The sequence below is a fragment of the Camelus bactrianus genome, chromosome 1, assembly GCF_048773025.1.
Source record: "Camelus bactrianus isolate YW-2024 breed Bactrian camel chromosome 1, ASM4877302v1, whole genome shotgun sequence".
Taxonomy (NCBI): Eukaryota; Metazoa; Chordata; class Mammalia; order Artiodactyla; family Camelidae; genus Camelus; species Camelus bactrianus.
In genome coordinates this window covers 64,403,148-64,423,971 of record NC_133539.1, presented here as the reverse complement: position 1 = coordinate 64,423,971, position 20,824 = coordinate 64,403,148, and the positions used below count along the sequence as shown (strand labels likewise).

Below are 20,824 nucleotides of genomic sequence, written 5' to 3'. Positions count from 1 at the left end.
TTAGAATAGAACAAAATTTGAGAAAAAATCCAGTACTTGGCAATGCAAGGAAAAATGAGGATAATGATATCCATTAAAAGTGATATAGGTGCTAAATGAGATGATATATATGTTTTAAAAAAATGGAGCACTATATGAATATGCCTTATGACTACTTATGAATTACTTCCTTATTTTATTGGCATATTGCTCCTTGGTTCTATAAACACTTCAGAAATCTGTAGATGATCCTTTCCCTCTAATATTATTATGTTCTTTGGCTTCAAAGCCATTATACCTTAGGAAACACTGACCAGGAACACATTTAAATTTCTCAGGAATAATCAGTTTGATTAAAAACGGTGACATTCTTTTCCAACATTCAAGAAACACCTCGATCTGCACACATGGAAAATCTGGAGAGTTTTTTAACATAGCTACAAATGTGGTGGGGAGAGGGAAACTCTGATGGTTTCTCAAGCCTTTTTTCAATTAAAATCTGATTTAACTTACTCTATTATGACAGATATAAGTAAATGTAAATATATAAATGTGGGATTTTTTTTTTTTTTTTGGTAACGTCTGAGATTTCTGAATTTCTCTCTGATTGCATTTAGCAAGGGGGGAATCATCCATGCCTGTGAGCAGCTCCCAGGAATCTGTCGGCTTTTCACAGCATAGTAACCCACCCATCACTGCCTCAGACCTTCCATAAATACGTAGGCTGCGTGCCTGTGCTTTCAGAACTTCACAGGTTTCCATGGATACGGGAATTTTAGTGCTGAGGCACATTACTATCGTTTTTCTTGTCACCAAGAGTCCTGTAAACACTTGTGCTTTAAGATTTTGTGCAGAAATTTAGCATTTTATGGAGGACCAAGTCAGAATTACCTTCTCCCAAGTGCATTGTATGATTTCCCCTTAGGGCAAAGTCCCTAAAAATCATTTATATTTGTGGCCTCTTTTTAATGATGGACTTTTATTTAGCAGACTAATAAAAGACAATAAAAGCTTAACTACATTGTCAGTATCACTTTTACGTGACAGATATTTATACTATGTAAATGTTACAATGAATAAATAAGACAGTTTGCTCTAAACTTGAAAGAGGCAAAAGGGAAGAGCAAGGATAGGAATATTATGTATGTATGTAGCCATTTCTCTTCCTGAATATAGTGAAATGTGTCATTTTCAAGGATACCCTTGTGTTACATCTATTGACCAATCATAGTTTGACTGTATTCTTCCTTATGTTTTTGTATATTTTTTTGTATAATGTTAATTGTATAATCCAAATCTTTATATAATCAAGAGACCTTATTGCTAATTTGTGAAAAATGGCAGGCTATGTTATTACTTTTCCCATTTCATACATGTATAACTGAGGATCAGGCTTAAAGGACATGTCTCATGTCACACAGCTGGCAAATGACAGAACTGGGATTAGAACCCAAGATACCTGATTCATTGCCCAAGTCTTTTCCATTGCCCTTTTTTCCTGGGCAGAATGCAGATAACTTCTTCTATAAAAGTCCTACCCATGTCCTATCTTCCTTGCCACATGCTGGTAGGTTTCTGTGCCTCTGACCTGAGCTCCATTAAATCATTCTTTTCTCCACCAGGCAGTCCCCTTAACTGCCCTAGACCCTTGGCTCAGGCTGACTTACCAAGCATGGTAGTTTCAAATGCACATAACTATGGGGGAAGCAGCAGTCACAGAGATACGACATAGCCTGGATGTGCACTCCGTGAGGATTCTGTAGAGGAACAGATTTCTAGCTCCAACCACATTGACCAAGAATGTACAAAGCACACTGAATGAGAGGTTCGAGCAATTTGTCCCAAAATCCAATCTGAACAGACCTATCGCTTGTCAATATTCAAGTCAAGAAAAAAGCTTTCATTTTTACAGCATGGATTTTGGGGGGCAAGGTTGCAACTACATGATTGACTGTCTCAACTCTCACTTATTATGCTACTGTAGCCAAAACCTGTATCATCTCAGCAAAATTTCTGTTAAGGCCAGGATATCTTTACAAGATCATTTTTGCCCTAAGTCTCATTCACCTCGTATTTGTGCAGACTTTTGTTTTTGTGAATTTTCATCCGAAAGGAAGACTTTGTTTTTACTGTCTATATAAAGAGGGAGTTTGGCTAGAGGAAAAACTCTTGACTAAGAGACCTAATCTGGGTCTTTCCCCAGGAGATCCTGAGTGAGGACTTCCATGGCTCTGACCAAGACCTGAGTAACCACGGGTTTGTTGTGAGGCTCAAATGAGACAAAGGGTATGAAAACACTTTGCTAGTTGTAAAATACGCATTAAAAAACAGGGTTCTTTTGAGGATAACATTACATAATGCCAATTGGTTTCAGTCTCCATGTGTTGAAAAGGCAAATAATGACTCCTGTTAACCCAGGGCTTTTGCTGGTATGTGGACTTTATTTTACAACAAACATGACTGAAGTAGCTCCATTATGGTTATTTCAATATGTTTCAACCCTTTCAGCCCCACTAGGCAGCAACTGAGGGTGCCATCCACTTGGTGCTTCCCTTAATATAATAGCCAAAATAATGGGAACTGGTTATTTGGTTGTAATCTAACATCCGCTCCTATCACATGCCATGTGCAGCCCTTGAGATCCCAGGACTACAACTCTAGATTCAGACAAACTTTGCCTATTACTGCCTGAGGCTAATTCCTCATTCTTTCTGGATGGAAATTTTAATTCTGTGCTGTTCATCCGTAGAGTATTGCTGAGTGATTAACCACCTCTCCAATCGCAGGAGTGAAGGGAAAACTCAGAGTTCCCCTGCGCCACAAAGCTTTCTCTGTTTTCTCCTACAAATTCCATTCAGGCATCGAATTGAATTTACTCTTAACATTTTATCTGTACCTGGCAGGGATCTAGAAGTAAAATTACAAGATTTATTTCATTTTAATTCTATCATGATGCATTTAATCACAAATACCCCCAAAATGAAAAGGTAATTTATCATTTTGCCCTGACTGAGCAACCCTCCTTCGTTCACATTCATGAATCCATAATGCAGGGAGGAGAACGGATGATTAAGTGTCTGATTAGTGAAAACAGATTAACCTGGCAAACACAATAAATTTAACTCATAAGCAGGATGGCTTTATAAATGCTCACAATAACTCTCCTGTATAAAATCATGAACCACTGCCTTCAGTGATGACTCAATTGAAATAGTTGGGGAACATAAAGCAAATGCATGTTTATAGCTTTCTTCCTTGAGACATTAAAAAGATACTGAAAGGTGTACCTGATTCAGTTTATAACTCTAAAAATATATTATATAGGGAACAGGCAAGAAAAATATTGACTCATAAAAGACACAGCCACAACCTCTCAAGTGTTCCAGTTTCCACTTTACCAACAAATATATGTTTTTAATGTCTGCTACTCTGTTTCCAGAGATACCAAAGCCAGACCCCAGTTTCAAACCATGCAGATTCACCCTTAACCTTCACACACTGAACCCAAATTCTTTATAAAGGCAGCTGCATCTTTAGGTAGTTCTTATCCCATTGTGGCAAAAAACAACAAACAATTAGAAAGCTATTTCAGTCTTTGAATCAGTAGGGGGGAAAAATCCTTCCTTTTAGCTGACAGTCCATTTATATCAGAGTAAAAATCTAGGTTATGACTTGTTTGAAGGAAGGTCCTGTGCTGCGCTCCAAAAAGTTCACTGAGCAGTCCGCCAGGACTTCCTTACTTGGTCAGTTAGTATTCCTGGCATCCCGTTTTTAGCAAGGAGAAAATGGATACTCTTCATGCCCAGGTGTATTTTTAAACTCACATGGCTGTATTCCTGGAGGCCTCTGCTGGCCCGGGGCCTGAAAGGAAGTGAGTTAGGCTTTGCTCTGTCACGTGCACCCAGGTCACGCTGAATAAGGGACTTGCTCTCCTCCTCTAGCTAGAACCAGATCTTTTTCAGGGGCAGGGCAGGGGAGGTGGGGAGAATGGGCTGCCTGAAGGAGTCTTGTCTTTAACAAAGGCCTCATCAGGAGCCAGGTAAATTTCCCAGTGGGAGAAGCGGGTACCTGGAGATCTAGAGGCCGACGCTCTGGCTCCATTCCTTCCTCCTTTCCCCGCCCCAGCCCTTCCCACTTCGAAGTTGATCTTAGACTTGAGGGTGGTGAAAAGGAGGAGTCCAAAGGGAGCGGGGTTCCACGTGTGTCCCTACAGACCTGGGAGCTGGATCGGGCTCACGAGCACACATTTTGTAGGTGTGTGGTGGTGGGAAGCCGGGAGTGTTTTTAAGGCCAGTCCTTCCTCCTACCTCAGCTAAGACTGAGAGGCTTTCTTGGGGACACAGGGACCAAGATCCTTTCTGCCGCCTTAAAGGAATTTGTGTGGACCTGGAAGGGAGAGCACTTCTAGTGGATGCAGTCTGTATGCATGTTCAGGAACATTTCTGAGCTCAGCAAGACGAGTTAAGTGCACCAGCGCGGCGAACGTCCCAGTGGCAGGGAGGGGTGTCCTTGGTTAGTTACTGCGCTGGGGCTGCGCTTGGGCGGTTGGGTTTGTGTGCTGTGTCAGTACCGGTGGAGGGCAGGTGTCCTGTGGGTGCTCCTCGAGATGCACACGGGACGGAGGTGTGTGCGGAATGGGGGCAGGCAGGCGGAGGATCCCCGGCGGTGGCGCGTACCCCGGCCGGGGCGGCAGGAGCCGCGCGCGTGCGCAGCAGCATTAGGGCGCCGGGGTGGCTCCGCGCGGCGGGACTGGCGTTGGCGCTGCAGGGCGGCCCTGGGTAACCAGTAGTCGGCCGCCGCCGCCTGGCCCTCCTCCGGGAGCAGATGGAGTCGGCCCGCGGCCGCTAGCGCTAGCGGGAGGGTCTGCAGCTGGGAGGCCGGAGCCACCCGGGACCCCCGCCGCCGCCACCGGCGGGGGAGGACAAGCCAGGCTTCAGAGTGAGGTGTGCAGGAGATGGGGAGGGAGGACTCTAGGCTCCCAGACAGCCTTGCTGAGCCGACTGTCCAATGAGAGAGCCCCGAGGACCAGTGGAGAGCATCTAATTTGACTCATATCCCTCTTTTTACAAATAAGGGAACCAAGTCCATAGGGAGAGACTTTCCTAAGTCACACAGCTATCCAGTGGCAGAACTGGACTGGGGTACTGGGCCTTTCTTATCAAGGCTTTTTATCCACTCTCCTTATTGAAATGAATATGAATAATCATAATACAACTATTTATCATTATAAGATATTAGATTTTGGAACTATGAATGGTGATATCACTTTGGCGTTCAGAACTATTAGTATGATTTCTGTGCTGGAAAAACCCAGCCACTCTGTCCTCCTGGGCTTGGATCCTCATTACTTAATTCATTAAACATTAGCTCTGTGGTTATTTGTGCCAGGTACTCTGCAGCAAACGGAAGGTGTAGAGATAAACAAGCACCAGCCCTCCATATGGAGCAAAAGAGAAAACCCCCAGACACCAGTAGCTGACACAGGTGTAGGAAACGCCATGGGCATTAGAAAGATAATGGAGCACTGGTGACTCACTTCTGTGTCACTGCTGGCTGACTGGAGGAAGACCTTGGTGATATCTGATCTAGATCTTTAAGAGCGGGTCATTTGGGGGCATTTGGAAATGGGTGGCGCATTCCAGGTAGAAGGTTCGGTATAGTATTAGCAACACAGCTGCAGGTGAGACTGAAGAATAATAGCTTGGTTTGCCTAGAATGTGGGGATGAATAGGGAGGCCAGGATTACAGAGGGGGAGAGATGGGGAGTCAGGAGTGGGAGCCTGGGAGGGGTTTCAAGTTGGGAACGACAGTGCAGTGGCTGAGGATGGTTCACCTGGCTGGGAGCTGGATCCCTCCGCTGTAGGGAAAGGATGTTGGACCAAGGATCCTTGCAGCTCTGAGGGTCTGTGAATTAGCCGATCTGGGAGCACAGGGGTTCATAGAGCCATCTCAGTGTGGCCAGGGCTATGGATGACAAATGCAGCTGGAGTGGGAAAGAGTCCAAATTGAATTGGGAGACTGTTGGACTATAGGGATAGCCAGTGATCGTGTTTCAGACTGCCAATAGCATCCTTGGGAGTAGTTTGTGAAAAAGTGCTCTTAGTATTCTTGTAACACGTGGACCCGAGCAGCAGTTAATCAGCCTGTCCCTATCTGTACAGGTTACAGTTATTTCTTTTGATGCATCCCCAGGGACCAACAGGGAACCGTAAACCGGGCAGCTTGTTTTGGCGTCTGAAATGAGAAATTTCTTGTACACAGATTACAGACTTACCTTCATGTCACTCTTTGTTTTAAACTAGTCAAACATTTCTGTGAAGATGAACTAAAATGAAGTGTTTCTACCTTAAAGGTGACACAGAGAGATTTCTGCAGAGGACTTACAAATGTATCTTTAATTGGCTCTGTGCTATCTTGTTTATGAAGCCCTACATGACATACTTGTGCTTGAATGAAATGAGTAGATATCCATGTAAATCAAATCACCCAAGCAGACAGGTTTTAGCCATTTTCCTAAGGTATGAGTCTGGGAACCGTCTAAATACTTCTGGCCCCATCTCCACCCCTTCCCTGCAGGAGAAGAGGAAGTGTTTCCCCCAACACTCCACTTCCTGTTACTCCCTAGTCCTACATATAAATGTTTAAAAACTTCCTGTATTGGCTTATGAAATGTACATTTAGGATGCTTTTGCAGCTTCCCCGTCTAATGAATATTTGAGAAGAGGGAAAAGATGAAATATTGTTTAGTAGTGATTCCTTTGGTTAAACATGTTAATCAGTGGTGTCAAGAAGGAGCGTACAGTCTGGAGTAAGAAGACAGACTTGGAATTGAATTCTAGTTCTGTCACGTACCACCTCTGTGACTTTAGCTCTGACACAATTCATCTGAGCCTCAGTCTCCTCATCTGTAAAATGGTGATCATAATAATCAGCTCACAGTTGTTACACAGTCTAACAGCGTGCAAGCAGGGCTGTAGAAATGTCAGCAAGGGAGGTGGTATAGTGCTCTAGGAGACAAGCAGTTAGGACGAGGAGCCTGCCTTTGGAGGTAGGGCAACCTGAGTCCAGAAGTAGATTCTGCCCTTTCCCACTGTGTGACTTTGGGTGATCCCTGAACCACTGTGAACGTCAGGTTCCTCATCTTTAAGATGGGAGAAATAATTGTATTACTTTGTGGTGTTGGTTCAAGGATCACACCTGGTACAGGTCCTGAGATACAAAGTGAGAGAACCCGGGAGGTGAAAGGGACCTTAGAAGGCCTCCTCTCGCTTACAGCGCCCCCACCCAGCGCCATGGGAGTCTTACTTTCATCAACCCTGACGGAGACTGCTATCTGTACCAGGGCCTCCATTCCGTTGTTGGATCACCTTCAATAAAAGAAAAAATTTTCCTCATAGACAGCTAAAATCTGCCTCAATGTAACTTCCATGTGTTGATCCTCTTCTGTGCTCTGTAGAAAAAAATATATATCGATCTTTATTTTTTAATGAAAATTTTTATTTTAATTAAAAGGTAATTTTAGATTCACATGCACTCATAAGAAATAATACAGAGAGATCCCTTGTACCTTTACCCAGTTTCCCGCAATGGTAACATCTTACAAAACCACACAATGATATCACAAACAGGTTACTGACATGGACTCCACGGGGAGACAGAACATTTCCACCACATCTAGAATCTCTCATATGCTGTCTTTTTATAGTCACACCCACTTCCTTCTTACTACTTCCTTGATCCCTGACAGCCACTATTTATTCTCCATTTCTACCATTTGGTCAGGTCAGAATGCTGTATAAACGGGATCCTATGCATAACATGGCACGTCATTGGCTCTTTTCACTCCGCATAATCCTCTGGAGAATCCCCCTGGTTGCGTTGTTGGATTTATCAGTAGTTTGTTACTTAGCATTCCATGGTATGGCTGTACCCCAGTTTGATGTTCACCCACTGAAGGTCATCTGAGTAGTTTCCACTTTGGGGTTATTATGCTGCAAAATCTGTGGACAGGTTTTGTGTGAATAAGTCTTCATTGTCTTCAGTCTCCGGGATAAATGCCTAGGACCACAATTGCTGGATCACATGGTAGTTACAAGTTAAGTGTTTAAAGAAATTCCCAGACTGCTTCCCGAGTGGCTGAAGCATTTTATATTATCACTAGCTCCACAGCCTTGCCAGCATTTTCTGTGGTCCCCGAGTTTTATTTTACCTATTATGATAGATGTGCAGTGCTGTCGTGGTTTTAATCTGCATTGTCCTAAAAGCTAACAATGTTTAACCTGGCTTACTGATATCTGTGACTCCTGTTTGATAAAATGTGTCTTTGTGTCTTTTCCTCAAGTTCTAATTATATTCCTTGCTTTTAATTGCTGAGTTTTGAGAGTTCTTTCTGTGTTCTCGATACTGGTCCTTTCTTTGATATGTCATTTTCAAATATTTTCTCCCACTCTGTAGCTTGTCTTTTTGTCCTTCTAACAGGGTCTTTCGTGCTGCAAAAGTTTTAAATTTTGAGGATGTCGAATTGTTGGTTTTTTTCTTTCATGGATAGTACTTTTTGTATCAAGTCTACGAACCCTTTATTCACCCTGGATCCTGGGGACCCTATGTGTTTTTCTCCTTTGTGTTTTATAGTTTTACATTTTATATTTAAGTCCATGATCTATTTTGAATTACTTTTTGATTAAGGAGGTGTGAGACATGGGTTGAGGTTATTCCCCCGCCAACCCACTGTAATTCTAACTGTTCCATCACCATTTGTTGAAAATCTTTTTAAAAATAGCCTGTGACCTTGGGTAACTCAAATCACCTGCCTGGCTCTGTTCCCTTTGTTTCAAGAATGGGAGGGTTGGACCAGGACTAGATGGGTGTTATTCAATCTCCAGGCCTAGAAGTCCTGGGCCCTCAGGCAGCAGCAGTGAGGAGCAGATGGGGCTCTCACGCCCTTCCCTGACGCTGTCCAGGACTGGGCTGTTTTATAGTTTTTATATTTTTTTGTGGGTCCATCTAATATCTGGTTTGATACAGGACCCCACTGCTAAAAACGAGTGTGGAGGTCAGTGGATTAGGTAATATCTGAATTCCCTTTTTGCAGTAAATTGCTGTGATTCTAAGTGTTTGGTGTCAGAGATCAGCTTCTTCCCTTCCACATTAGCCTTCATGCTTCTCCCTTAATTTCTTGAGAGGTTATGCATTTGAGAAGTTTTCCTTGTGACTCAGCCATTCCTCTTTATAAGTATAATGGGTTTCATGAAATCAACTCACTTACATTTCATAAGTCGATTTGCAAACGATATGTCAGAATTTTAAATGTGTTTTATATATTAAAAATTTCCAGTGGAATCATCTATTCCACAGAATTGTTGTGGTTGAAAGTGAGGATAAGGAACTAAAGCCACATGTAAGCCATGAACCCATCGCTCAGCCTTTACAAACAGCCACCTCTCCCTGCCATCCACCATCTCCCTGCTCTGGCCAGCTCACAAAGCACTGCATCAGCTTCTAGCCAGTTCATGAAAGGTTACTTAACAACAGCTTTTCGAGATAAACAGTTCAGTTCAATATTATTATTTTTTTATTGAGGTATAGTTGATTTACAATGTTGAGTTAGTTTCTGGTGTACACCATAGTGATTCAGATACACATTTATATATATATACACACATATATTCTTTTTCATTATAAATTATCACAAGATATTTAAATATAGTTCCCTGTGCTATACAGTAGGTCCTTTCGTTTATCTATTTTATATATAGTAGTTTGTATCTGCAGGCCCAAACTCCTAATTGATCCCTCCCTGTACACCTTCCCATTTGGTAACCATACATTTGTTTTCTGTGTCTGTGAGTCTGTTTTGTAAATAAGTTTATTTGTGTCATTTTTTTTTTTTTAGATTCCACATGTAAGTGATATCATATTTGTCTTTCTCTTTCTGACTTACTTCACTTTGTCCTATATTCTTAGGAATATAAACTGAGACTCAGGCATTTTGCCTTTCTCAGAGTGACAGAAGTAGGCAGGGGAAGACCTGAGATTAGAGCTCATATCTTTCACACGTAGCCCAGTTATTCTTTCTTCTGTATTTTATAATATAAGGGTTTCTGTGGATATTTTCCAAAAGTTGGCATTTGCTACTATCACTTCTTATCTGTAAAATGGGATAATAACATACTAAACTCAAATCATGGTAGGCTTTTAAAGAATGAATTAGGGTTAATTGAGATAGTGCATCTGAGAAAAAAAAGTTATACTGCAAAAACGCTCTCTGTTACGTGGTGGTTATTGTTGTTTTTTGTGGGGGGGGCATTGGGTTTATTTGTTTATGCTTAGGAGAGATACTGGGGATTGAACCCAGGACCTCGTGCATGTGCTCTGCCACTTGAGCCGTACCTTCCCCCACGTGGTGGTTATTATTGTAAGCTTGGCTAGGTTTCTGAATGCTAGCCAGCAGCTGTGTGTACTTGCTGATTCCTATTCATGGGAATTGTGTTTGTTTATATCATAGTATAGTATCTATTTTTCCTTTTAGTGCCCATGTGGCCAAATTGTGAACTGCTATATTAATAAGACTCAAACATATCTGAGAGGGTGGTTAGACTTAATGGTTTCCATAAAGTTGTTTTAGTAGTTATTTTTCGACAGATGGACAGCTTACATTTTGGCCTCATTTCTGTGACAGTATGATGATTGAAGTTTTCAACAGATGGCATACGAATAACTTGGGAAAACACCCTCCCTATATTAATTGTTGTAAAAAAGACTTTTAGCATGCCAGGAAAACGATAATCTGTATTCCCAAGCCCTTAGCCTATGCTATTATAATTAGAATTTAGATGATTTGGAAGTTTCCTTTTCTGGCACTGGGATTTATTTTGTAAATGAGTGAACGTATCTACATTAGAGTGAGAGATGCTGGGAAACACTCTGTTGTCAATTAGATATTCAACATGGACATAGCACGACATCTCCTTTTGATTATCAGTGAATGGACACAACTTCCTCTTGCTGAGTCATTCTACTTTGATGCTACGCATAGAAAATGTAATGTTCCATCAGGGACTTATGTGTTCTTTCTAAAAAGGATTGATTTAAAAGGGAAAAATTTCACCAAACTGAGAATTTTCAGACAAATTCATCAATATGGTGAACTCCCCAACCTTCCAAGTTGTTATGTTCATCCCCCGTCTGCATCAACCACCTTGCACTGTTTCAGGAATCACAAATGAGATCAGACATTAAGCGGGGCAGTTAGGGAGTGGTGGAAATCTGTGGGGTGTTTGTGATGTCACAATGACAAAGGGCATTTACTGGTGTTTAATAGGCATGTCACCCAACCTGGATTTGGGTGCGCAGCAAAGCCATCTACTGACACCGGGTTGTGGTGAAGGAAAATACAGTATTTATTGCAGGCACCAAGCAAGGAGAGTGGGCAGCTTATTCTCAAAAGACCCAGCATCCTCCATGGCTTTCAGAGAAGGGTTTTTAAGGGCAATGTGAGGGAGGGGACCACAGGGTATGTGATCAGCCTGTGCTCAATTCTCAGATTGGTTGGCATCAAAGTGAAGTCTTGAACATCATTAATTTGGTTTCAGTTGGTCTGGGGTTTCCGTGCTCCAGGTCAGCAGTTTTTACTGATGGGGGTCTGCTTCCTGTAAAAACAACTTTGCAATGTGTGTCAGACATTTATATCTTTCAGGGAACTAGGAGTTAGGTGACTCTGCTAGGTGTCTGATTTATAGTCTAAATTGTTACCTATTTCCCAACAGCTATCCTTTGTTTCCACCTCTTCACATTTCCTAATCGTTAACTCTTGGCTCAGCCTTTTGAGACTCAGGGGAGGGCTGGGAGACTAAAGCAAAAGCCTTTTACTACAAAGGACAGGGACACAGGCTTGTATACGGTTTCAGGGGGAGGTCAGGGTCCCTGTAGCTGCACAGCACAGTTTGGCGCAAGGAAGAAAGGTCCTGTGTCCTACAGTATGCTTGGATACTTGGCTGGCCACTCATCTGAGCCTGGAACTTATATGTGCTTAAATTAAAGAACAGAGTAAGTTTTGCAATACGAAGTTTTTTTTTTTTTGCGCAGAATATTAGTGTCTATTCATACCTCTGCTCTTTGATTTTACTATGCTGCTATATGAAAGGCTGAAAAACTTCTGATTTACTTCTGAATCCTGACCTTTTCATGCAGTGTGCTTTATTATATTTTTTGTGTAGTCATAGACTGAGCATTTACATAGTAAAACAAGTATTTTTATAAATTGGCTTCCTCTTTCTATTCCAAATAGGACATCATATTAACATTTGAAATTTAGTGTATAGGTAAATTATATTATCCATGAACTTCTGGATTTAAAGAAAGAATTATAAATGCTTATTATAATAAAGGCACCCTGGGGTTAATCAGTATGAGAAGCATTGCTGTAGAAAATTAAGCAACAGACAAATTCTTTACTTGTCCACATGTGCACACAAAATTCAGTGTTGGAATCATTCAAAGAAAAGGACGGTGGTGTGAATCTAAGTCTTAATAAGGAACGCAATCCCAGTAAATTCTCTATTCTTATGTTTCTATGGAAATCTTAAACTGATTTTCTTTTGACGAGTCATATCAGCTAGATCTTCTTTGTATCTGTCATTGCAGATGGCGTTTAATGATTGCTTTAGTTTGAGCTATCCTGGCAACCCTCAGCCAGGGGACTTGATTGAAGTGTTCCGTCCTGGCTATCAGCACTGGGCGCTGTACTTGGGTGATGGGTATGTTATCAACATCGCTCCTCTAGGTAAGGTTTGTTTCCAGAAGCCCATGAGAGCTTTTTCGTTTTCTTGTCATAAGAAGGCATCGTGAAAAAAATCATAAAGTAAAACAAACTAGAGATAAAATGTAAAAAGTCGGTAAATCCAGCTGATCTAGGGTTACGGAAGGACATTCTAAGACGAAAGTGGCATTGAAGAAATCCCAAAAGCCAATTACAGTTGACATTTTAAACACTTTGTATTAAAAAAAAAAACCCACAATTAAAAAGTAAATAATCAGCTGGGGGAAATATTTACCACAAACATGACAAGAGTCAGTGTCTTTCTACATCATACAAGTAGATTATTTCAATTCATCAACATCTGTTTTTGAATTTCCCAGTATGTGCCGAATGCTGTTCTAGATGCGGGGGATACGTAAGTCTCCCTGCACAGAGGGGCTTACATTCTAGTGGAAGGAGAGAGAGAGAGACCATAAACCAAATACGGAAAGCAATGTTAGATTAGAGATAAGTGATGTGCAGAAAATAAGTCATAGGAGCAGGATAGGACATGCTGGGGGGTTGTGGAGTGCTGTAGTTTTAAATGAGCTGGGCAGGAAAATCTCATGGGAAAATAACATTGGAGAAACAGCTTGAAAGAGGCAAGGAAACCCAGGACGTGCTGTTTGAGGAAAGAGTTTCTTAGGCTGAGGGGACAGCAAACACCCGAATCCCAACAAACGAATGGGTTAAAAATTGTGAACAGTCTTTAAAACGTGAAAAGCAAATACCCAAACCCATTTTAAAAGGTTTCAACTTTTTAGTCATTTAAGAATTATAAAATAAAATGACAGGTTTTGTGCCTCTCATGTTAGCAAAGTTCAACAATTTGGTTAACAATCAGTGTTGATAAAGATACAATGAAGTGAACACAAGGATATTGTTGATAGAAATATAACTTGATAAAATCGTTCACAATAACGATTTAATAATATGTATTGAGTCTTAAAGAAATTCGTATGCTCTGACCTTGTACTTTTATTTCTACTAATCCATTCTTGGGAAATATTTTTAGAGATGTTTCTTTAACATTTGCGTATGGGAGTGTTCCCTTCTATCTCATTTATAATGGTTACAAAAATAGACAATGGATTAATGTTCAGTGAGGAAATGGTGAAATGAATTATGATTTAGCCACAGAATATTAGGTATCTGTGTCTGGCAGAATATTTTAGTTGCAAGTAACATAAATCAAATTCAAATTAGCTTAAACAAAGAGGCAGATTCATTGCCTCACCGAAGGAAACTACAGAAAGGGTAGAGATGCCTGGATCCAGGAGTTTGAACACTGTCACAGCTCTTCACCCCATGTCTGCATTCTTTTCTATATCTTGTCTTCATTATTCCAGGCTACGTCGCTCTAAGAAGCCGAATTGTTGACCATAAGCATCCTTCGGCTCTCATACTTATAGTCTCAACAGGAGAGAGCGAATTCTTGCCTGTTGCAGTTAGAAAAATCACGGAGAATGACTCTGTAATTGTCCAGTGTGGGTCCCATGTCCCTCACTGAACCATCACTGTGCCCATGAGAATGGGATAGTCTGAGTGTCCTAGACAAAGTCTTTTCCAGAAAGAAAGAAGTGGTATTAAGATAGGTGCTAGGTAGACAAAAACAGTAGCTCCTTTAAGAGCTAAAAATCATTTCTAGACATTTTTAATTGCATGCAAGATGGTCTTGTGTGATAGTTATTTGAAAATTCCAGACTAAAAAGGCATTCTGTAATATGATACCCGGTTTGCAAAGAAATCACATATATCTACACCTACATGTGAATACACACATACACGCACACATACATGTGATACTAAAAGACAATAGAAGTACATCAAAATAATAATCGTAATTATTTCTGGGTGGCAGGATAATGGGTGATTCATATTTATGTGTTTATGCTGTATTTTTCTGTATTTTCTAGATGTTTAGAAATGAGCACAAATTAAGAAAAAAATGTATGCAAATAACAAATAGACTAGAGCATATTTTTCCTTGAGATGCTTTTTAAAAATGTGTTTATAAGCCTAAGTCTTACTATCTTGAGAGCTGAGAATTTTTAATGAAATGATTTTTGCAATATCTTGAGATATCTGCCTCTTATTCTACAATTCTGGAAATGGAAATTGTGACTAAAACAACATTTATGATACAGAACCGCTCATTCTGCAGAGTCTAGTGATTAGCAAGAAGCAGTTCTTTACATTATCTCTGCAGTTTTCACATTTGGAAAATTATATGAGGTTTCTGTCCTGTTTCCTTATTTTCACGTCTAGCTGCACATTAATGTGGTTCTAGCACTGAGCTTTGATCTTGTAGACTGAAATTAAAATCGCACTTCTGTTAATTACTCATAAGATATTCTGTAGACCACTTTATCTCCCCAAGCTTCAATTTTCTCATCTGTCTATTGATTGTGTCAAACTAGTCAAAAAAAGAAGCTTAGTGATTCTAACTAGAATATATGTGTCCTATGAACTTGTAATATGGAAGAACTTTCAATGTGTTAGGTATTACCTGGAAATGCCGCTCCAGTGAAAAGGAGTTTGGAGGATAGAAAAAAAAGAGGAGTGGAAAGAAAACGTGTTTAAACGCTGGTTATACAGAGACCCTTCATCTCATGCTTTACGTGGACGGTGGCCAAGAATAGCATTCTTGAGCGGATGGAGAGGGCCTGGGGCCTGGCGTTAAAGCTGAACGCTGAGGAATCATTTGTCCAGCATCAGATGCCGACCCCGGCAGGCCAGGATACAGATGGAATGGTAGGGTATGGGGTGTTGTAACAGGTAGGTAGGGCACTGGAAGGGGCCACATACAGTGGACAGTGTCTACTGCATTAGGTTTAATGTTAGGACTTAGCTTCTTGGCTCAAAGAACTAGCAAGACAAAGGCAGGGCCCCAGGCTGACCCTAGCTGACCCCTTAGAAGACTGGGGTCATGTGCAAGTTTCAAATTGAAGCCTTGTTGAAAGAACAAGTGTAAATGCAGAGATGGGGGTAAAGAGTGTGGCTTCGATGCACGATGAGTGCTAAAGCCCAATGGTATTAGTTTGGAAAGGATTCAAATGCTGAAAAAGCAGCTGCCTTATAGAAAAGGAGGCAATGATCTTATCCATGTTATGTTAGAAACATACGCCAAGATCCCTAATAATGATACCAATTGAGAGAGAGCTTACTCCTCAAGAATGGGTAGAGTTTTCACACCCAGTGATATACATTTTCAAAAAGTTTTCTTCTGTTCTCACTCATACAGAATTGTACACGTGTGATTGATAAATTAGAGCACGAGTGTTTAAGGTTAGTAAGATAAAGTGGGTTCTGGTTTGAGGATGGGTTAGGAAGGCATCGCGGTCCCCTGGGCCGGGTTGCTTCATCTTGCTAACCAGAATTCTCCTTACAGAGGATGGCGTCCCCGCATCGTTCACAAGCGCCAAGTCTGTGTTCAGCAGAAAGGCCCTGGTGAAGATGCAGCTTTTGAAGGATGTTGTGGGAAATGACACATACAGAATAAACAATAAATACGATGAGACGTACTCCCCTCTCCCCATGGAGGAGGTCATGCAGAGGTCAGAGTTTGTTATTGGACAGGAGGTGGAGTATGACGTGTTTGTCAACAACTGTGAGCATTTTGTGACTCTGCTCCGCTACGGAGAAGGCGTTTCAGAGCAGGTGAGTTTTCTTTGGGAGAAATAGAAGTTTCTTACAGTGGGGAAAAAAAAACTGCTGACTATGATAAAGTTCTTAGGTCTCAAACAAATTGAAAAGAATAAGAAAATATGAGAACACTGAAGGACAAAGAAGGGAATCGAGGGGGCTCCAAGGGCATTCAGCAAGTTAATGACCCAACTGAGATTAGAACATTCATAGCATGAATTTGGGGCTAGAAGGGACCTGAAGCAGAATCCAGACCATCGCTTTCTCTCCATCTTATTGCTCCCTGTCCTTCCATTGTTTTCCTGTCACTCCACCATACAGCAATCAAATCAGTAACTCCATAAACTGAAAAGAATATGCTGGAAAAGAATACTGACTGTTTTGATTGGGAGTTCACGTGCCAAGAATTAGATGGTATTACTGAGATTCTTTTCCATTAGCTGATAGAAGCTGAGATAATGATGCCATATTTTGGTGGGTTTGTAGATGTCTTCTGTTTCCCTGCCATGCTGGTTTCAAAGAAATGTTGTGCTTTTAAACAGATCCTTTGATTCGTTATAGAGCTTTTGGATGATTTTTAGTGGATTAGTTGACTTTATTTGTAAAGTAACTTACAGTTTTGTTATTTACCATCACTATTTGTAGCATGGCAGATTCCTCACTGAAAGCAGCTGGATTCAGTTGTCCTTTCCCTATCTTCCCACCAATCCAATTCCATCATTGATGGTTTCACCTAAGGATTTATTAAAGTGGTATAAGACAACGAATATATGAAGGCTTCCAGTATCGTGAACTGGTGGATCTGTTATATAAATGTCTATGCTAAGGAATGAAGTTACAATTCTTCTCACGAAAGCTTGGGGAAATGGGAGACGGAACATAGTGAAAGGACACATTTGTTTTTATTAAGAAATAATTTAATTGGAAATTCATTTTTATTAGGAAATACATTACCATAATGAATGTTCTGTTCACATTCTATTCACCATAACTTGCTTCTAAGCCAAAATAAAGAGGACATACACACAAATTTCTGCTCACCTTTGCATTGAAAACTAGTGGTGTAGCTGGGAAATAGACTGTGTCCCTCTCCTTTGTTACTGATAAAGTTGTCCACCACACTCAATCAGCAATTTTTAAAATGTAGCTAAATTAAAAAGAATTAGAGCCATCTTTTTGCTTTGACTCTCACTTGTAATCTATCATCTTTTCACCTTTCATATCCAGATCAAGAGCAAGGAGAAATTAACCACTTTTCAACAAATAGTAGAACTGTGTCCAGCAGTGTCTGATGAAGATGGTACAGTGACAAACTTAAGAGCACACCTAAGCTTTGGAATTTGCTAATCTGAGCTAGAATTCCATCGTCACCACTCCTTAGGGGGATGACTTTGGGCACATTGTGGGCACGTTGTTTATCAGTTTCCTAATCTATAAACCGAGGTGGTTTTGTAGCTTGCAGGAGATTTTAAAAGTCTCTTAGCATATTGTATTACATATTCTCCATGCCGGCAAAAGGTGTGCTTTCAAAGATACTATGTTTAATTTCAGTATCTAGCAATTTTATAGATCTTTGTTGAGAATCGCTGGTGATCTAACAGAAACTTAGCCTTTGAATTATTATTTTTATTACTATCAATAATTGATAGTGTTAGTACTAATAATAGCTAGTATTAGATTCATTTTTTGGATGCCTTTAAAGTCTTAGGGGTCTTGAGCATGGAACAGTTTCCTTGGAGAATGGCTATGTATTTCCCCAACTTAAAAAACTATAAATGCATGGGAAAGTTAGAAAGGTGGAAGTATTATGGCTCCATCTTTTTCTTCTTTGTACTTTTCTGTATTTTTAAAGAAATGAGTAGATTTTATTTTTTAGAATATGCCACCCCCAAATTCATCACTTTGGCATAAGGATTATTTTGAGCAATTGAGAGGCAATTGAAAAGAAGCAGATACAAAAAAAAGCTCCTTGCCCTCCCCCTAGTTGCCTAAAATCAGGACATAAGTTTTCAAAGATGTCCCTCCTCCTCTCACTACCAGAAAGGACAGAAGTGAACCATCAGGGACAATCAGTCGTTAATGTAAGACCTGTATCAGCCTAGAGAGGGCACCAGAGGAATCCACACGACAAAACACTAACTAGCCTCTGTCCACCACTAGTTGCCTGTCTGTTTACCTTCCCACAGTTTGCAGCCCTTGGAAGGTGAACCACTTTCCTTTGTCCTGTCATTTCTCTACAAATTTATTGCTTTTTGTTGAAGATGCTATGTAAGCCTGAATTCTAAGCCACCTCTTTGAGTTACTCTTCCCTAAATTTCTCCCATGTGTATATAGATGTACATGGTAATAAACTTCTGTTTATTTTCCTCTTGTTAATGTTTCATATTGTAGAGCTTCAGCCTAGAACTTAAATGGGTAAAGAAAAAAATTTCCTCCTCTAAAATAGTTAACATTAGGATTCACTTTTTGTGTTGTACATTCTGTGCGTTTTGACAAATACATAATGACATGTATCCATCATTACAGTATCGTACAGAATAATTTCCTGGCCCTAAAAGTCCTCTATATTTTGCCTATCATTTCTCCCTTCCCCTAAACATCTGGCAAACACTGATTTTTTTTTTTACTGCCCTGTAGTTTACCTTTCCAAGAATGTCATATAGTTGACATCATACTAAGCAATATGCACTTAAAATTCCTCCATGTCTTTTCATGATTTGATAGCTCATTTCTTTTTATCAATGAATAATATTCCATTGTCTTGGATGCGCCATAGTTTATTTATTTACTCATCTACTGAAGGACATCTTAGTTGCTTCCAAGTTTTGGTTAATTATGAATAAAGCTGCTGGAAACATTTGTGTGTAGGCTTTTTTGTGGATGTAAGTTTTTGACTCATTTGGATAAATACCACAGAGTATGATTGCTGGATCATATGATAAGAGTATGTTTAGTTTTGTAAGAAACTGCTAAATTGTCTTGTAAGTAATTGTACCATTTCACATCCTCACCAACAATGAATGAGAGTTCCTGTTGCTCCACATCTTCTGCAGGATTTGGTGTTTTGGAGGTTAGCCATTCTGATAGGTAAATAGTGGTATTCCATTGTTGTAATTTGCAGTTCCTTAAATATATATCATGTTGAACATCTTTTCATTTGCTGGCTGCATATTATATGCAGTGATGTGTCTCTTGAGATCTTTTGCCCAATTTTAATTGTATTGCTTGCCTGTTTTCATGTTGTTGAGTTTTAAGAGTTCTTCACATGTTTTGGATAACAGTCTTTTATCAAATATGTCTTCTGCAAATGTATTCTCCCAGCCTGTGGCTTGTCTTTTCTGTATTATAAAAAATTTCTCAAGTCAGCGTTTCTCACTGTTAAAGTCTTAACAGGTTATTAAAATGTGTGTATCTTTGTGGAAGTTGGCAGCACCCTCGAGTGGGCCTGGACAAAGCTGACTGTCTTTCATTGCATAGGACTGCAGCCTTAGAGTGTTGGGGGCCAAGGCATTTTGATAAACCCTATAGTCATCTTTGACCAGCTGCACTGATACCTGGACCCGGCTGCTTCAGTTAACTAACGTTTTCACTGGGCATGTATGGATCCTCAGAATGAGGTCTGTATTACAGCCCACACACAGAAAGCCCTGTAGAGGAAGAAACGTGCAGAATAGGATTTGGTGATCTTATAATCTTATGTAAGCCATGAAGTAAAAGATCTCATGCAGACCGGTTCACCACAAACGTCCTGGGATGTTATAATCTTGCAGGTCAGATCCCTTACACATAACTCTAAGGAACTGTCCAAATTGCATGGGATTTTTTTTTTTCCCTTTAGAATACAACTTGATATAAAAAAAATGCTGAAGATTTGGGAAACTGCATGCTGGAAATGGCTTTATTATAATTGCATCTGGCCTGTACTATCTCAGGGAATTCTGATTTAGAATCAAGTTGTCTGTCCTCTTAGATTTATGGGATTTATCTCAACGTGTTACGTTTCTAGTGGCTGAAAGATACCCAGGGGGCTAAGTCTGCATCTAACTGGGGCCACCCCACCCACAGGATCCTGCCTTTCCCAGGGCTGTCCCCTGCTGCCATGTGACACCTCTGTTTAAAGATACGAGTCACACATTTCTGTTTTTTTCATCGCCTGCCACGTTTTCCTGTATCAGACCGCCTGGGACCTCAGCATCCTCCTGGGATTGCATGAGGGTTGGGCTTGGTCTCTAATTCTTGATCCCTGATTATTGATTCCGTCCCGCTTTGGAATTTTATCCAGTATCTTTTTATCTCCCAGTCTCTTTTTGCTCCCCCTGTGATCTGGGGGTAACTCTATGCTGTAGTGAATTCTGACTCTCTCCTGGAAAACAGTTTAGGGTGCAACTAATTAAAAATTACAAT

The 20,824-nt window shown here is 40.5% G+C and overlaps 1 protein-coding gene across 12 annotated transcripts in view; it reads left to right on the top strand.

The window, feature by feature from the left end:
• Nucleotides 1-3,880: 3,880 nt before the first annotated feature.
• Nucleotides 3,881-20,824, top strand: part of PLAAT1 (phospholipase A and acyltransferase 1) — a 28,403-nt gene continuing 11,459 nt past the window's right edge. For 6 of the 12 annotated variants that reach the window (XR_012507606.1, XM_045519804.2, XM_045519802.2 and 3 more), the window contains exons 1-3: nt 3,881-4,018; nt 12,622-12,760; nt 16,167-16,435. Coding sequence is in view for 11 of the 12 variants with exons in the window: in XM_045519804.2 (XP_045375760.1) it covers nt 12,622-12,760; nt 16,167-16,435 (408 nt within the window). In the remaining variant the exon portion in view is untranslated. Of the gene's footprint in view, nt 4,019-4,103; nt 4,234-4,309; nt 4,440-4,767; nt 4,923-11,871; nt 12,025-12,621; nt 12,761-16,166; nt 16,436-17,647; nt 18,787-20,824 lie in introns of those variants that run through there. The other 6 variants (XM_045519796.2, XM_045519798.2, XM_074365856.1 and 3 more) reach the window with 6 other exon arrangements.